Source organism: Maylandia zebra, linkage group LG4 (assembly GCF_041146795.1).
Source record: "Maylandia zebra isolate NMK-2024a linkage group LG4, Mzebra_GT3a, whole genome shotgun sequence".
Classification (NCBI taxonomy): domain Eukaryota; kingdom Metazoa; phylum Chordata; class Actinopteri; order Cichliformes; family Cichlidae; genus Maylandia; species Maylandia zebra.
The window spans coordinates 4,732,147-4,749,846 of record NC_135170.1 but is presented as its reverse complement, the minus strand read 5'-3'; the positions used below and the strand labels follow the sequence as shown (position 1 = coordinate 4,749,846).

The 17,700-nt window shown below is 39.4% G+C and overlaps 2 protein-coding genes across 3 annotated transcripts; both read right to left on the bottom strand.

Moving 5' to 3' along the window:
* Window positions 1–223: 223 nt before the first annotated feature.
* On the bottom strand, window positions 224–11,675 carry syt5a (synaptotagmin Va). Of its 2 annotated transcripts, XM_004570321.5 has the most exons (10): window positions 11,552–11,674; window positions 6,691–6,845; window positions 6,448–6,462; window positions 5,810–5,991; window positions 4,288–4,374; window positions 4,043–4,210; window positions 3,790–3,957; window positions 3,568–3,685; window positions 3,347–3,480; window positions 224–1,654 (listed from the first exon to the last, which is right to left on the bottom strand). In XM_004570321.5, exons 2-10 carry the CDS (start codon window positions 6,836–6,838, stop codon window positions 1,445–1,447), a joined length of 1,230 nt encoding a protein of 409 aa, XP_004570378.1. In that variant the 5' UTR covers window positions 6,839–6,845; window positions 11,552–11,674; the 3' UTR covers window positions 224–1,444. The 2 variants fall into 2 exon arrangements, with proteins under 2 accessions (XP_004570378.1, XP_004570379.1); XM_004570322.5 differs by lacking the exon at window positions 6,448–6,462 and having other exon boundaries at window positions 11,552–11,675.
* A 199-nt stretch (window positions 11,676–11,874) lies between these two features.
* Window positions 11,875–15,931, bottom strand: LOC101464769 (uncharacterized). Its single transcript, XM_076883571.1, has 10 exons — window positions 15,805–15,931; window positions 15,419–15,710; window positions 15,182–15,318; window positions 14,736–15,030; window positions 14,475–14,623; window positions 14,088–14,388; window positions 13,813–13,958; window positions 13,351–13,597; window positions 12,677–12,855; window positions 11,875–12,571 (listed from the first exon to the last, which is right to left on the bottom strand). The coding sequence occupies exons 1-10, from the start codon at window positions 15,848–15,850 to the stop codon at window positions 12,507–12,509; spliced, it is 1,857 nt and encodes a 618-aa protein (XP_076739686.1). The 5' UTR covers window positions 15,851–15,931; the 3' UTR covers window positions 11,875–12,506.
* Between the last annotated feature and the right edge of the window lie 1,769 nt (window positions 15,932–17,700).

The window sequence follows — 17,700 nt, the reverse complement described above, 5'->3', positions numbered from 1 at the left end:
CGCCTCATTGAATCAAAACACACACACACACACACACACACACACACACACACACACACACACACACACACACACACACACACACACACACACACACACACACACAGATTGGGCAGAGAAATAGACTCCACTTTCAGTGCTGGTAATTTTAAGTTCAGTAAAACCTCTAATGTGCAGTATTATATGTTACATTTTCCAATCTGACACATAATAAATAAATACATTTGTCATTGTTTGGAAACATTTATTCAGCTATTTATTTACAGTCACATTATATGCAATGAAAATGAAAACATCTTTCTTTATACAGTTTATACACACAAACAGAGAAGGAACCACAAAGAGAAAGATAAATAAGAAGTAAAACATGGAACACTAGATACAACAAATTTCATCACTTTCATTGAAAAGTTTTACGTTGTGTTGAAAACAGAAGCCATGAAGATAAATTCATGGGACAAAATAAGGAATAGAAATTTGAGAAGAAGATTCACACATGAGCTCAGAGGTCCTCTGGTTTTTCCGTTTTGCTCCTCTGGGACGATACAACAACGAGAACTGACAGCCACAGGCTCGGTAGGCTAGTTTTTGCTATTTGGTCTATTTGTACTGTAAGAAACTAACAAAACCACATTTTTAACATTTTTAACTACTAAATGTTAACAGCAATATTTCACATTTCTCCTAAATTCTATAATGTTCAGCGCTTCAACCTCAGTCATTAGACCCAATGTTGTTGTATAAAACTTCATTAAACAGAACTTTGAGGCAGGAAATCTGCTAACAGATTAGCATCCTTGCACTTAAACCTGCTAGTGGCCATGCTAATGTAGTATAAGACTGGGCTGTTGCTGGTCATAAAAATCAATCGAAAAGCAGGAGAAGCAGGGTTTCTAGGAAATGTAGTAGTATTTTGGAGAACTCTATTAACCAGGCAGAGTACCAGAAAAGCAACGTTAACTGCTGCATAATTATACTAATACTAAAGAAGACAATCAGAATTAACCTGAAGACAGGATTTGACTACATAAGTCAGCATAAAGCTTAATGATAAAACGGTCAATAGATAACAAAGAGTAGGAGAGTTTTGCCTTGAAGCTCAGTTAAAATCTTAGATGATGCAGTTTTGTTAGTCCTCCAGCTTTATGGAAGCAAAAAGTTAAACTGTGTTGTGGCTCTTTAATTTATACTTTGTGAGCCATTCAGAGGAAGTGTGCAGTTAATATGTTAATATGTTTGTAAGCATCTCTATAGGATGCACTCAGTATAACACGCAGTCATACAATGACATCCCGAAGTTATGTTACAAAAGGAATTACGTTTAAAACTGAAATATGGTTAAAAATGCATCAAGTTATAAAACTCTACAGGCGTTTGGTTTATTATTGAAACAAACACCCTGCTATGATGCTGTACACATGTGTAAGTTACTATGTGAGCGTCTTTAGCGGATGGGGGCCTTCAGAGCAGCATCCACCTCCTCCTCGGGCAGCAGCGTATGCCACTGGGCCACAGGACGCCTAGGATTGGCCAGCATGTCTGACCAGTGGCGCAGCCCGACGCCTGACGCGCCGTAGCCAATCCAGCACTTGCCGATGGCATCGTTGCTGCCCAGCTTGTCATAGTCATATACGGTGATCAGCACCTGAAGTTTCTGTGTGAGGAGACAGATGAGGGTCAGGTGTGCACCTTTATTCCAAGTTGAGTGATGTTATTGTAAAGCTTTTGAGTAAACTCAGGTTATGATGGTTGGTCAGGTTTAGCTACTGGGTAATGCAGACCTATGAAAAAGAAAGTTTTAACAGGACTCACTAGGTACGATCCATGATTCAGTGGCTTGTAGACTCACCTTTAGCAATAATTACTTAATTTTTAACCCACTCTTCAACAATCTTGCTTCAAGTCACTGAAGCTTGAGGGCTTTTGTTTGTGTACACCTCTCTTAAAGTCCTGCCACAGCATGTCGATCAGGTTGATACTGACTGGTCATTGCAACACCTTCATTCTTTTTCTTTTCAGCCATCCTGTTGTAGATTTGGATCATTGTCTTGTCGCGTCCCTCTGGAATACTTTGGTAGTACTTTCACATTTATAATTTAACCTCTTAACACCTAGTGTAAGCATAATCATCATCAGTGAGACGTCCTGCCCCCCCAAAAAAAAAATACTTTTTAAGCAACAAATTGCAAAAATGCTCCATGTTGCAATTATGATACAAATTAAAACTATATGAAATAATATTTGTAATTTAACTTTTTTTCTTTTTAATTCTCAGACGGTTTGATAAACACTATTTTTTTTTATTTAAATTATTACATGGTTCCAGCTTTAAAGGGTTGATACATGTAGTGACTGGTCTTCTGAGAAGGCTAAATCAAACGGATTCATTTGAAATTTAAACCTATATTATTTCAGTGTTTTCTCTGCTCAGTCTGCTGTAAAACTATATAACATACCGGGCATATGTGAACTTTGCAAATTATACAACATATTAAAACTGTGGCATGAGTATCATTAGAGGAAGTTGGGGCAAGACTAAAGGAAAATCTCTGCAAGAAGCACAAGATGAAATTTGATTTTAAAATTCTATTGTTTACTTATAAAATTTTAAACAATATGGCACCTGACTACTTAGCTGATCTCCTCTGTCTGTACAGCCCTCAGAGAGCACTAAGATCATCGGGCCAACTGCTCTTGGTGCAACCAAGGAGGAGACCGTGCCTTTGCCGTTGCTGCACCCAGGCTATGGAATACTCTCCCTCTTCATATTCGCGCGTCAGATTCCATTCAGTCTTTTAAATCACGTTTAAAAACGTATTTGTTTGATCTGGCATTTAAGGCGAATTAGGGTAATTTACATCTGGCTCTGTATTTAGATTATGTAATTATCTTATATTTTATATATTTGTAATTTATATTTTAGTGTGATTTTATTTGTACTGCGATTTTACTGGAAAGCACTTTGGTGTACTTCGGTCTTAAAAATGTGCTATATAAATAAATTTTGATTGATTGATTGATTGATTGATGAAATCACAAAATCTATACGAGCTAGGTAAAAATGTTGCCTTTATTCTTTTGAGTTTCAAGAGCCAATCGAGAGGCAAACATGGGGGCACGTTTTCCAGATGTTTGTGTTTCTTCTCATTCAAACACAGTGCTGGAATTTTCAGCCTAAACCTGGCACAGCAGTATTTCTAACAGCCTCTGTTTCAGGCCTCCTAAAATAAAATAGTGCACAAGCTGAATGCAACCACAGGAAAAAACGTTGCACAATTTAAGCCCTGTCCATTGATGCAACTCTCTGGTCTAAATATGACGGGGTCAAACTGTGATGCATACAAACCTGGATCTGGGAGAACGGGATCTCGAAGCTGAAGCTCTCATTGAAGTAAGGATTCAGTGTGTTTTGCTTGACTGACGTCTTCTTCTTTTTGATTCGTTTGCCGTTGTGTTGAAGAACTACCTTAACGAAGGGATCTGAGAGAGAGACATGACATCAGGATAATCAGTTAGCAGAGCTCTCCAGAGTCTTTAACAAGCACAAGTACGAGTATGTGTGTTCACCTGACAGTCCTCCAACATCCATCTTCTTTAGATTCTTGGCTTCCATAATGTTAACCGTTAACTTTCCGGCAGTGGGGACATAACGAAGGGAAATACAGATATCACCGAGTTTCTCTTGCTGTCAGGAACAAAAAATAAACACAGGGATTTGGTTATCTTGCCCAAAACCGGTATGTACCATTAGATTTATCATGTTTCCAGGAGATGGAAAAACACCTTTACCTCCTCTTTTTCTCCTCCAACCAGATCCCGCCATTCATGTATTGGCTGGCCGAGGTCTATGGAGTTCATGGGGATCTTGATTTCACCGATGACATCATGTTTACCAAAACGGTCAAAGTCAAAAACTTGCAGCACCAAAGTCTGACCGCCCAGTTCACTGTAGGGTATCTGAAGAAGAAAATTATTAACAATGTTGAGTGATGAGGTGGTGCTCAGCGATTTAAAAATATAATATCATCAGTGTGATTCAAACCTTAAAGGTGAAGGTCTCATTAAACACAGGGCAGAGGTTCTTGCGCTGGACTTTGGTTTCAAATTTCTTTTTCTTGTCTGGCAACATGTAGACTTTGACGTAGGGGTCTGAGGTGCCGCCCATGTCCATGGCTGGGAGATCCTGAGCCTGGAGGATGCCAACTATCAGCTGCAAGAGGAGGGAGGAAACAGATGTTAGATGAAGGTCATAAAATCCTTCTTTTATTGGGTTAAATGTGTGTGTACCTGATTATCAGTGAAGTTATAATCCAGTGTGTACTCAAGTTTGCCAAAGGACTCTTTCTCCTCCTCCTCCTTCCCTTCCTCTCCTTCCTGGAAGACACAAATTGGATAGAAGTTAACACACCATGCCACACCATGATTCTGCAAAATGTCTAAAATATGGAAAAGAAAATGAACAAGGAAGGCTTAAATGTAAATATTTAAATATAATACTCTGGTTTGGAGTCTGTATGAAAATATAACCCTTTGATGAAATAATCTATATTCTCCAGTGCCCAAAAGCAAAGTACTGGCAGTTCTGACTCCTTTTGTGTTTACCCTAGTGCACTGTGGCTGTTGTGTGCAGTTTAAGCAGTGATTTCAGCCATCACTAGTCTCAACCTGGATAAAGGCCAAACAGCTGTGAACAGTTAATCAGTGATTACAATCAGATAGAAAACCCAGAGCTGCAGCTAACTCCATCTGTTGACACGCAGAGGGTGGAGGATGTATGCAGCCATGGATCTTTCTTGATTCACATCCCAATAATAATAATTATACCTAATAACACCCTCATTTCCTAATTTTAAATTTGATACTGCAGCCAGCAGCTGATAGCTTAGCCACAAAATTGTAAAAAAAAAAAGAAAAAAGAAAATCTACATTCTGCTACCATTTAGGATAAATTAGGCTAGCCTTGGGCCTTAGGCTTCCCTTTCTTTCTGTTCCTAATAGCTGCTAAGCATAAAAAGCTGTGCAAATGTGTGATAATATGTGGCAGTTAGGGTGAATGTTGCATAGCCTGTAGAGATCTGTGTCCCTCCATTGATACGCTTCCTCAGACAATCACTGACCCACCACCAAATTCGTCATGCTGAATAATGTTACAGGCATCACAATGCTCTCCACAGCTTCTGCAGACCATCTGTGGGGCATAGACGTCCATGGTGGACCTGCCAGTTCTGGTCTTCTATTGCAAATAGAAATCAGGTTCACAGTGCCAGACAATAAGCAGAGGGCCCACTAGAGGCCCTGAGGCTACCCTCATGAAATCTGTTTTTGAGTGTTTGGTCACACACATTCACACCAGCTTCCAGCTGGATGTCATATCGTAGCTCAGGAAGTCTTCATCCCGTTCTTCTCGCACAAAGAAGCAGATTCTGGTCCTGCTGAATAAAAGATCCTCTAGAGTCTGATCCAGCTCTCCTAGAATATCTGTTTGTGTCCTGGAATCTCCTCCATGCCCTTGAGAGACAGCAAACTCGCTGACAGTGGAATATATTAATGTGGCATCCTGGAGGGGTTATATATTATATGTAGCCTCATGCTACCAGCGGTAACACTGACTGTAGCCAAATGCAAAACTAATAAAAGATAAGGGGTAAAAATCCTCCACGTGTAAAAACATTCCTGTTTTGGGGGTTGTCTCAATGTTGCCCCTCTACTGTACAACCCACAGTAAGGGAATTTTAGACCAAACTAAGCAGAGTTACCAAGTAGTGCAGGTTTTCTTCTTTTTGAAGAAAAGAAATTCCTCTTTTCTCACCTTTTTCTCCTCTCCCTCCTCTCCCTCCTTGTCCTTCTTCCTGCGTCCTCGTCCTCCCTTCCTCTCGCGGGCCTTCTTGGGCTTTTTGCCCTTGTTGAAGCACTTCTTGTAGATGCAGAATCCCAGGCAGCCGACAAGAGCAAGGACCACAACCACAATGGCACCCACAGCCCACATGGGCACTGGAGAAAGGAGTGAGAGGAAGGGGAAATGTAGATTAGTGCTGCATAAAAAGAAAAGAGTGATCACACTGCACAGGTCAGAAAGTCAAACGCTTTTAAAGTGTTAATGTTAATGTGTCATCCAACATAATCAGCTCACAATATCATGGCTTCTTGGGCTTCCAACAGGTTTAGTGGCCCTCAGCCCTCTGACTGGTTTAAATCAAATTATTAGCACTCTTACTGTGAGCATTTATCTCAAAGCACTGCTGTTTCTAAGAAACGGTAGCTAGCTAAACTGTAGATGAGTAAATAAACTTAAAGACTGACTCTATAAAATACTTGCTTTTAGGGTCAACATTTTATCAGTTGCCTTTTTTCATGTGTCTGCTGTTCCGCCCAGGATGAGTTGGAATAACCTTAAGAACGTGACTCTGTGCGACAAACACAGCAGCATGAGATGTGAGATGAACTTACTCTTGAGTTTATGATCTTGGAGAGCAGGACAGAAAGGTCACACGGCGAAGAAACGAGAGAAGACAGAATGGGAAAAATGAATGACAGGATGATGAGATGAAAGAGACTGAGACAGATACCCTGATCTGCTTTCTGATGCACAATTTCATCTAACATTTTCCTTAAGTTTACAATATGAAAGTTTGTGATTTTTTTCTTTTCAGCTTAAACTGTAACGTTATGTTTAGATAGCCGTGTGCTCACTTGGCAGATGTGTGAGCTCATTAAAGAACTTGTTCTTCATGCTGTTAAACTGGTGGTGGGAGACGGGTGGTGGAGGGGGTGGCCGCTCCTTCTCCTCCTCCTCAGCTGCCCGGCGGAGCCGCACTCCAGCCATGTTGACCAGTCGCATTGTTGCTCTGTAAAAAGAAAAGGAAAGCAGACAAACAATAAATAACAGGATCCAAGCTGATCGTAAAGAAGACTTGACGGAGACAGCAGCGTGACGATAGGATTGCAAATCGGCAGATTTAGGAGACAGAAAACCAGAAGAGATGCATGTTCAGTCACAGTCAGTCCTTCTCTTTGTGTGTTGATACACCACTGCTGCTTGTCATTAAAGGGCATTTGTCTATGCATGCTTTCATTTTTCTCCTTCCCCTCATGCCCCTCCCTGAATCTGGTTCTGCGGGAGTTTTTCCTTTCCACTGTCATCAAGCGCTTGCTCTCTGGTTGTCGTTTTCCTTTTTACTTTGTAAAGCCTTATAATGTGCTTTCAGCTGGCATTTGCTGTGGATCAGCATTCACATATAAAAATATAAAAGCATATGAAAATTAAATTGATATGAAATGAATCAAATAAATTAAATTCATTGTTAAAAGTTAAATTAGAGTTTCCCTGCAACAGATTGGTGGCCTGTGCAGGGTGCACCCCGCCTCTCGCCGGGTGCACAGCAGTTCATTTGTATTTATATGGTTGATAAAATGGTTGTGATCAGGCAGCCACACATGTCCAGCAATGGTGGGCAGCTTTTGGGAACAATATTACAAATTGATTGTGGGGAGGTTAAAACCTCCACTAATTTTAGTCTTTAGATTAATTGGATTTTTTAATTTTACCTACACGATGCAACAGAATTACTACAAAGTGCAGTAAAGTAATAGCTCTTCTCACTGTTTCACTCTGATTTAAATGTGCCCTCATTTCATTCTGTCCTTTTTGACCTTTGACCTGACTGTAATCCCTTTAATCCTCTCTCCATCGCCTCATTCTCATGCTCAAAGTGTGTGCTTAGTCTAAAGCATTGTGTTTTATCAGGTAAGTGAAATATTCAAACTCATTTGTGTGTAAGTGTCACTGTAACTTCATCCCTTTTACATAGACTGCTGTTGTGTAGTTTAATCTGTGTTATATTTGATAAGGTATTCACTTATTTCATACATTGTGTTCAAACTAGATAACAAGTAAATGTATCTGTACGTTTTCTGAATGTATAATAATATAGTAGGAAACTGAATTACCCAGTAAAATCAGGTGCTTTTAGAGTTCCACATGTACAAGATTAATAGAACAATCAGCATATTCTAGACTACCTATGCAACAGTTTAAGGAGCCAATTTTTGATTGATATTTAATTTCATTATTTAGAGATTTTTTTAAGTAGCCCCTTTGTGGCCCCTACAATTTGTAGTGAAACTTAAAAAGGTAAAAGTTGTGCCTTCCTGCTTCACCCAAGACATTTCAAATCATGCAACTTTTCCTTTGAAGGCAAACAGTTGATGTTTCTGGTTTGTTTTGCACTTGTCACAGTTTGCGCATGTTTACATCAAAGTTAAGAGAACCCACTGTGCAAACTGGCAGTGACCACAGCAATTTGTTAGCGACCAAATCAATCAAATGAAGGTTTTTAACCAGGAAACTCCAGAACCAGTTACCTACCAGTTGGAGACTACACTTTTTTCCCTAGCAGCCAGACATTAACAGCTAACAGGACTAGGTCTGAATGAGTAAGGTCTGATTTATTTTCTCAAAGACATTTTTTCCAGGTTTTCTCAAATCCAAAAATTCACTTAATACAACCTGATGTTAAAGGCATACTTTTTTGGAGCGTTTGGCTAACAAGCTGTTATTTTGTGAACATCTCTGTTTGTCAGTCAGTAACACTTCCCGTTTCTGATTCTTGGTTTACACTAACACACTTCTAGTCCATTTGAAAGTGGCTACATTGTTTCATTTTCTACAATGTAACAACCTAATACAAATACATATTACTCATCCTACCTATGTAGCTGAGCAGATAAATAAGCTACATCATAGCAGACCACAAGGTTAGTTACTTTTAAACACACACAGGCCCCTCCCACGTCCCTCTGTCGCTGCACAGCACTGTAACAAGATTAATTGCCAAAGGTAATCCAAAAATCTCAGGCTTAACCAAATTAAGGACAGTTTGCCTCTCCGGGGTTCCTCCCCTTTCTCCGCCCACACTGTCACCACTTCTCCTTCACTCCTCCTCCCTCTGTTGTCTCCATCTGTCTGTGATTAGTCCTGATTTAGATACATGTCTCCCTGCTGATATGCACTACTGCACACGGAGAGGCTCATAGGCAACATATTTCAATAATGAGATCTGGTTCAGCTGGCAAGCTTTGTTACAATGACCCTTACAGCCCCCTGATTGTATAAGCAGAGGATTAGAGAGGGAGACCGAAGCATGTTTGTGTGTCTGTGTTTGTGCATGCAGATAGATACATAGAATAATTCACTGTATGTGTATTTTGAATGGATTTGCACACCGCACATTGCTGTTAACACTAAACTGCATCAAAAAGAGGTTAAAACATATTTACACACAAAAATAAAAAAAACATGTGAGTCAAAGTAAAATACAATTAAATTATTTCAATTGCAAATAAATGAATGCTTCATTTTATGTTTTTACAGGATGGGATCATCAGCGTATAACATATTAGTTTAAATCAAATAAATGTCTCAGTAGGTATAAGCCTCAGATGGTATAGTGAGGATCCTGGATAATAGCAAGCATCATACTATGTATCATATTACTGTTTATGCCACAGGAAGGTGTGTTAAATAACCACCTGTTTGGAGGGATTTAGAACACCCCAAAACCTTTGGATGATAATTGCACATGTTTTCTGGGTCACAGCAGCTTTAAGCTGGGCTCCACCCAAAGTCAGAATCCTGGTCAGTAATGTGTGTGTCTGTCCAGAATTTAAAGCTTGGAGAAACACAGTCCACCCAAATCACACGTCAGAAGACTGAAATTCAGTTGAAAGATTATTAATGTGAACCAACTCTTGAAGAGAAAGGATGCCCCACACACAATAGTAGCAACGGTTTCTTTTTCCTGTTTTGTTAAGAAAACTCGTGTTACAAACAAAGAAACCTGAATCTCAGAGTTTGTCAAACATGACAATAGCCAGTAAAGTGTGTTAATATTCTGCATCAGCCTCACATTCTCATGTTCTTTAATTGCAGTGTTGTGTAACTGAGTAAAAGGACCCTATTGTGACTGACACTGTATAAATGGTATTCATAGCAAGAGTGCTTGTTTTAGCATAGAATAAACTGGAAAGGAGACAATTCCAGCTGACACAAAATGCAGCAGACATGTGAATCAGCACTTTGTTTTTCATTTAATGCACTAACTTGTTCCTATGATTAAAAACTCAAAACTCAAAAATGTTTGCACATTACTGTAAAATCTGCACTTTGTGAAAGTGCTGCCAAGAGGAAGACAGCTTAGAAAGGTGTTCAGCGTATACAGGTTATTAGCTATGATGTAATAATCAGATTTGTGTTATGGTTAAAGAGTAAATCATGCATACCATTCAGCACATCAACCTTTCATATAGGATTTGCAGTTTAAGCTGCATTAGTCTTCTTAAAGTTGCTCTGTATCTGCAAGCCCCTTTGCTACCCATCTCCATCTCACCTTGATAATGAGGTAATATTTTGTATCTGGGTTGTTCATATGATCACGTCTTGGATACAAAAACCCCCAAAAGGATAAAAATGCACTTTGTAAAACATCAAAGATGCACTTTTCTGTAGTTTGTCTTCAGAACATCATCGTTTCACCTCATCGATCTGGAAATGCGCTGGATACTCTGGTGATCGGCACTGTTGGAGGAACTACAGATTGTGGATATTCCTTGCCAATACATTGTCTTTCATAAAGGAGCACAAGGTGACTCACAGCTGGGGCTCTACTGCTGTTTTTAACAGCAGCTCTGTGGATGGCATTTATTGCCTGCTGGCTGGTTCATCATTTTATTTACAAGGAAACATCTCAAAAGCTATTTTTGAAATGTTGCACCTCAGAGTTTACAGAGCTGACGTATACAAGCTTCAGTGAGCCATCAGATCATCCAACATGCCTCCACCAAATACTTGGATTGATTAATCAAATAGACTTATTGATGTCTAAACCTCACTTCTTCCTGTTAGTAGATGGAAAATGAACCAACAAAAAAATCAAGGTTCACCTCTAATACAGCAGCCCATAGCTGCCAACCATGACAAAACAGATCCTTTTTGTGGAATAGATTAGCTTATCAAAACAAAGTTACTGGAAAAAGTCATCTGCACTTACAGTAGCCCTGACAGGAAAGAAGCAAACCTTTAACCTCCATAACAAACAGAGATGTTACAGGCGAATACAGCAGGTGACTTCACGTGATCACAGACACTAGAAATAGAGGTAGATTCCTATAATCCACTTAAACTAATCTTTGCCACCTTAGGAATCCTACACTATGTATCATCAAATGTATTTTCCAAGAGGGAACTTTCTCACTGCTCAAAAACAATCGATACTCAATAACTGAAGGGTGCAAATTAATGTCTACATGGTTATATCTTAAGAAATTTACAGCATGACTGTAATATGCTTATAAATACACAGACGTGTACAAAAGCAGGGAGGTATTAACTGTAAATAAGACCTGAAATAAGACACTAATAGATACAAAGCTTGATACTTTATATCTATAGACAATATTAATGTCAACAGTTTGATTAAATGTATATTTTATATGCATTATATACCTAAAGTAAAACATGATACAGTGAAAATAAAAGAGGAAAAGCATAACTCACATGATGTAACCTCAGTCCGTCTTGTGTCTTTTTCTGTTATTACTTTCTGCATCCAAATGTTCTCCACCATAAATCCTCCACCACTGATTAAAGAGAAGCTGGTGTGCACGACTGTCTCTCTCTCTCACCCCCTCTGCACTAATCCTTGCAGTATCCCTCACTGCCAGCTACTAACTAATCACCTAGTTTAGTTCTGTGTTTTTTCAGCGGTGATCTGCATTTCATTGCTAAGATCATTCATATAATACAGAAACACCTTTAAAGCTACTTTTGTAATCAAATTAAAATCAAATGGTTCATAAAGGTTCATTAACACAGTGACACTTTATTTTTTAAACTAGCAGAGAGGAAACATACAAACATACAATCACTATAGTGATGATGCTATGATACATTATATTGCAACAAACACTCTAATCTATCAAATATATACAATTGTGGGTAAAACATTTGTATATAGCAATTAGATGTTGGCACTTACAGAGCCCTAGACAATGTCTGTGCAAAGTTTCATCATGATTGGTCGACTCATCTAGGAGGAGATGAATGGGGTCAAGCTGGTAATTACATGCAATATGTTTCTGATAATACGGCAACTAACAGTAATAAATTGTAAATCACCGATCTGTCTATATAGAGAGAAAAACCCATTTAACAGAAATTCATAGTTAACTTTTACATCTGCACTCAGTAACCTAGTAACAAAGGAATATAACCTGAAGTTGAGTTGTTCTCACTGATAAAGCCTCATTCAAACTGATGGAATCGTTGTAGCAGTTAGTCTGCATTTATAAATTGGACAGCAATTATTTGAAACCTTCACTAATCTCTCTCTGAGTGACTGCAGTCAGTCCAAGTCCGACTGCAGCTGTTTGCAGAAAGGTTGCCTCCTATAAGGTGAGATGAGCCCCCCTTATACACATTGCAATTTGCATTTGCAATATGTTGTTGGCCTTTACTCTAGGGTTCTGTCTTTCTTGGTGCTGTAGAAATACACTCTTTGCATGTCGTCCCCAGCACCTAATGAACAGAGAGTAGAGTAATTAATCCCCAGAAACACGATACTGTGAGGAATCACAAGTGTACAACTAATCGCAGAATGCATTACAGTGGTATAAGCCCAACCTAATTGGCAAATGAAGTTGAGTTGTTTCCCACAGTGGATGTCCTTCCACTGGAAGTCCTCTGTGCTGCCCATGCCACCACAGGTGTTCGAATAATAGCGAGGGACCCAATTTTGTGGCCAATGGAAGAAATTCATGGAATGTCCAGACATCCAGAACCAGTCATTTCCTCTTAGTGACCTGTTGGACAGAGTGAACAAAATGCTGCTGTTTATGTTACCTGTGGATGTTTAAAAGCTTTTTCTCTTTTTTCCACAATTATATGATGCAGATTTATCTTTATGATGTTAAATGGGGCCAAAAACCTAAAACCAACCATTCATCCATTTTCTTCCTCCTACCAAGTTCAGGGTTATTATGAACTAACTGCACTCCTGTGACCCTCGGTTAGATAAGTGGTGCTCTGTTGGTAACTTTGTGTGTTCTCTATCTTCTTTTAAACCTTTCCTAGTCAGTTTGAGTCATTGTGTACATTGTTTGCATTGCTTTGTGGTGATATTTTTATTTGATGTGGTTACTTCTTCTTCTGTCTCTTTGTGGTCATTTCACATTTCTAATCATTGGATAGATTTCTTTTTACATTGTATTGCAACTGGACATGAACAACATCTCATTCATATTATGTCCTGTTCATTCATTGAGGTGTTAAGAGCATTTACATGATAAGCACAGTACCTGCGCAGTCCCAGCCAGATGTAGTCTGTGAGGGTGAAGGGAAGGCTGCCCAGCAGCTGCTCCAACTCGTCTTGCTCCTGTTGGCTGTGAAGGCTGAGCAGGTCCCAGTGATAATGTCTACAGTACATCAGAGCATCAGACCAGCAAAGCCTCTTTCCCACAACCATCACATTCCTTTCGCCCAGCAGTACGCTCACAGTGGGAGGAGATGGTGGAGGAGTTGGTGGAGGAGTGACAGCTTTGGGGGCTGAGAAGAAAAATTTTGACAGGTTGCGTTTGTTCCAACCATGTTTGGTTGTTTTCATTTTGTTTTAACAGGCTGAATTGTAAGGTTGCTTTCAGCTCCAAATTAAAACATGAATACTGAGAGGTGGAAAGCAATATAGAGACAATAAAGAAAGCAACAACAAGCACATGCAACCACAACATATGGTGCTAGAAACAAACACACCACGGCCATACCAGAGAGAGAAGCAAACACCTCCACTTCACACATCGTCAGTATTTTCTGAGGTCCTGGTAAGAACACAGTGATGTAGCGACCTTCCATTTCATTACACTGGAATGTGTGTGTTGGGGAACTCCCTAATGAATTGATAGTGCCACACCTGATAGATTTACACAAACATCAAACTTATTTTATCTACAAAAGAAAATGTTTTGGCTAAACAATAATGTGCTGTTGTTTAAATGAGAAAAATAAAATCATAAATATTTATGGAGAAATCGTGTCCTACATGGAGTTTTTAATTCCATTTTGATCCAGTGAGTTCCCAATCAAGATCTGCGCCCCAATAAGCCTGTAAGCTGTACTCCCGACTCTGTTGATGATGGTGACAGCAGTGACCTTATGGAGACCCAACAAGTCTATGTGCCACCAGGGCGAGTCCTCTGTTGGTGAAGTGTGGGTACAGCATCCTTGTGGCAGTTGTCCATTTCTGCATCCATCGACAGCTTTTGAGGCCCAATATTCTGTCCCAGACCAAGTCGATGACTGTACTGTTTCTTTGTTTAAGGCCACATTTGGAAGCGGTTCCACTGAGTATCGAAAAGAACAAACAGACATGAGTCATTATCAGGCAGGTGTGTTTCAGTAGATCAGATTCACTCACTAAAAGCTCTACCTCGGGCAGCATACACCTCCACTTCACACAGGGTGAGAGTTTTCTTCTGTCCAGGAAGAAACAGGTTCACAAAGCGACCCTCCATGCTGCCTCCGTCACACTGGTATGTGTAGGTTTTACCCGCTTTTATGTGGGAGATGGAAGCACACCTGACAGACGAATATATGCAGACAATATTCTGTTAATATGGATTTTCCCAAAGTTGGATAGCATGTATCTCTTAATTTCATTTCATAATGAAAATTGAATTCTCATCATTACTTGGGATTATTGTTTCCATTGTTCTCCAGTGAGTTCCCTATTCGGATCTCAGCTCCATCCAGTCTTTCAGCACAGCAATCTCCTCTGTTGGTGACTTTTACAGTAGTGATTGTAAAGCTGTGCTGCAGGTCTACCCGCCACCAGGGGTCGGTCTCGTCTTCAGCAGTGTGGCTGCAGAACCCATTGGTATAGAACGAGTTCCGTCTACCGTCGATGGCTTTGGATGCAGCAGCAAAAGAGAGCGTAGATGACTGAGTAGCTTCTCCTTTAAGTGCTAAATTGGGTGATGGGTATCCTTGAAAGAAAACCAGGAAAAGTCGGTTTCTGCAGAAGGTGCACTGTGCAGTTATTTTAAAGGTCACACTTAATTTTCATAACATTTTCTGAGTTTCAGAGTCTATGAAATACCAGACGTCTGTATCAGAATCAGACTGAAATGTGATTACCATAGTACACTTCAACCTCACAGAGACTTAGGATCTTCTTGCTTCCAGGGAGAAACACTGTGACGTATTGTCCTTCAAAAGACCTGCAGGGAAAGTAAAATGTCTGTCCACTGGGAAAGTGAGAGATCACAGCACACCTGTGTATGCAAGAGCCCAAAAAAAACAGAAAGAAAGTGAAGGAATAAATCTTATTCACATAATGATTTCATTATTTGGGGCTTTATCAAGTGTTTTCACCTCATGCTTTCATGGTCATTGATCTCTGTTGACTTTCCAATCCAAATTTCAGCACCATCCAGCCCGTTTTCTAGTTCTACTGTACTGGTAATTAGTACAGCGCCGATTGTGTACACTTTCTTCAGGTCTACCCTCCACCAGGGATCAGATTGTGAGGTGGTAAGTGTGCAGGACCCTCTTTGATAGCTCGAGTCTCTGTTGCCATCAACTGCCTTGTCAGCAAAACCCAGGCTGTCATTGTTTGAGGACTGTACAGCATTCTGATTCAGTGCCAGGTTTTGGAGGAGATGACCTTATTAAGAAAAAAAACTGTAGTAATTAGTCAAATTAATAGATTACTCTGGGAGTCGAGGGTGGTGGGAAGGGGTGTTGGAGTAGGGTTGTACCTGTTGGTGCACCAGATTCCATCAAGAAGAAAATACCTGTTAACATAAAGTATTTAAAGAGCTTTAGTTTTTCTCCCTTTTAAAGACTATATAAACAGCAGAGGTGGGAGGATCGATCCAAATATCTATAGTGTCGATTGACATCAGATTGATACTAGCATAACAGATTCAGTGTCAATAACAGATGTTGAACAAAAGTTCTTTAGAGACAGGCACATTCTAGGCCTCCAAAAAATACATGAAAAGTTTAACAATATGTTTTGTTGGTAGATGGTTATTGTGGAAAGTAAAAATCACAGTGATTCAGTGGTCGTTAAAATGTGTTCTGAATTTGCATCTTAATGATGAATCATGACATACCACTCTCCCCTACGTGAGCTGCTTTAATAGGTTAACAGCATTCTCAAAGACATCACTGCTGAAAAAGATGTCATCAATACTTTAAATAATAAAACGTACTTACTTACATCTTACAATGTGGACTTGGTAATATGCTTAGTGTTTTTGGTCAATAACCAAATTCTGCAAAACACTCAACTCTACAACTTGCATTATTTTGCATTACTTTGCATTATTTATCTCATTTGCTGAGTTTTGTTTGCAATGTGAAAGATGACGACACAACTGTTTATAAAAGTGCCAAAAAAAGAGAAAGAAAATGAAAAAAGTCTTCTTCACATAACAACTGTAGAATGATTATTTCACCCGATGCTGTTTTTTGTTGAAATTGGGATTCAGATTTCAGCATTATCCAGCACATTTGCTAATTCTGCTCTATTTGTTATCATTTCAACATCAAGTCCCTCCACCTGCGGTTGGACTGTAATGTGGTAAGTCTGAACTACTCTGATAGCTGAGGTGTCTTTTCCAGTCAACTATTTGCCAGCAAAGCCCACAAAGCCACTGCACAAACGTGTTTGTAACTGTCGCGAGCTGATGGCTGGTATGTGTGAGTGTAGAGTGACATGCAACTCTTTAGTGGATATTATGTCTGACACTGAAGCCCTGTGCTGAACAAAGGGAGCGTGTCCAAACGAAGCCCGTGTCGATTGTTCTTCAGAATATCACGTGAACAAAGATAAACAGGGCTCTGAAATGACATGACTGTTAATGCCTCATTATGTGATTTGAGCCTTTGAAGCATTGCAGGAAAGACACTCGTGTTTGTCTTTCCAGCAAAACCCACATTTTCATTGACTGAAACAGAGGAAACAGAGGAGAAATATACTAGAGCCTAAAAACACTCTTACATCCAAAAGAAACATAATATAAGCCCAAAACAAAAAACAAAACATTTGGTCAAACCCAGGACCATGAGATTAGAACGGGTTCTTGATTTTTCAAAATAGGCACCCAAAGAGGAAAGAATTAAGGGAAGATAATATTCCACAACATCTCTAAGTGAGCAAAGCAGGTTATGAGTAAAAGAAGAGTACATTTTGTGATTGTGCACTTTTTTCCTTCATAATTGTGGTTCATGGTGTGGGTTTTAGATAGATTAAAACAATAAAATATCTGGCATTGATTCTTTATATGGGAAAATACATTTAGTAAAAGGTAATTTGTCTTACCTGTGAAGATCCAAATATAATCCATGCCATTCATGTCTCCTTGAAATGTCAAATCGATTATGAAATTGAACAAATGACATTAATTGCTCGTATACACCAGCTGGCAAGTAGAGGACTTACTTTCTCCGTAGTTTTCTTCAGAGTACTACAAATAACATACTGGATTTAGTCTGGTAAAGGAGAACATATGGAACTTTAATGAGTGTTCGTCAATGTTTGCATGAAGGAAGACACACCCAAATTTGGGTCATCCAAACAACTTAATTTGCACTTTCTGTGAGTTTCCTGACACTGCCAGCCCCTTAAGTTTCTATGTTTTGCAAAT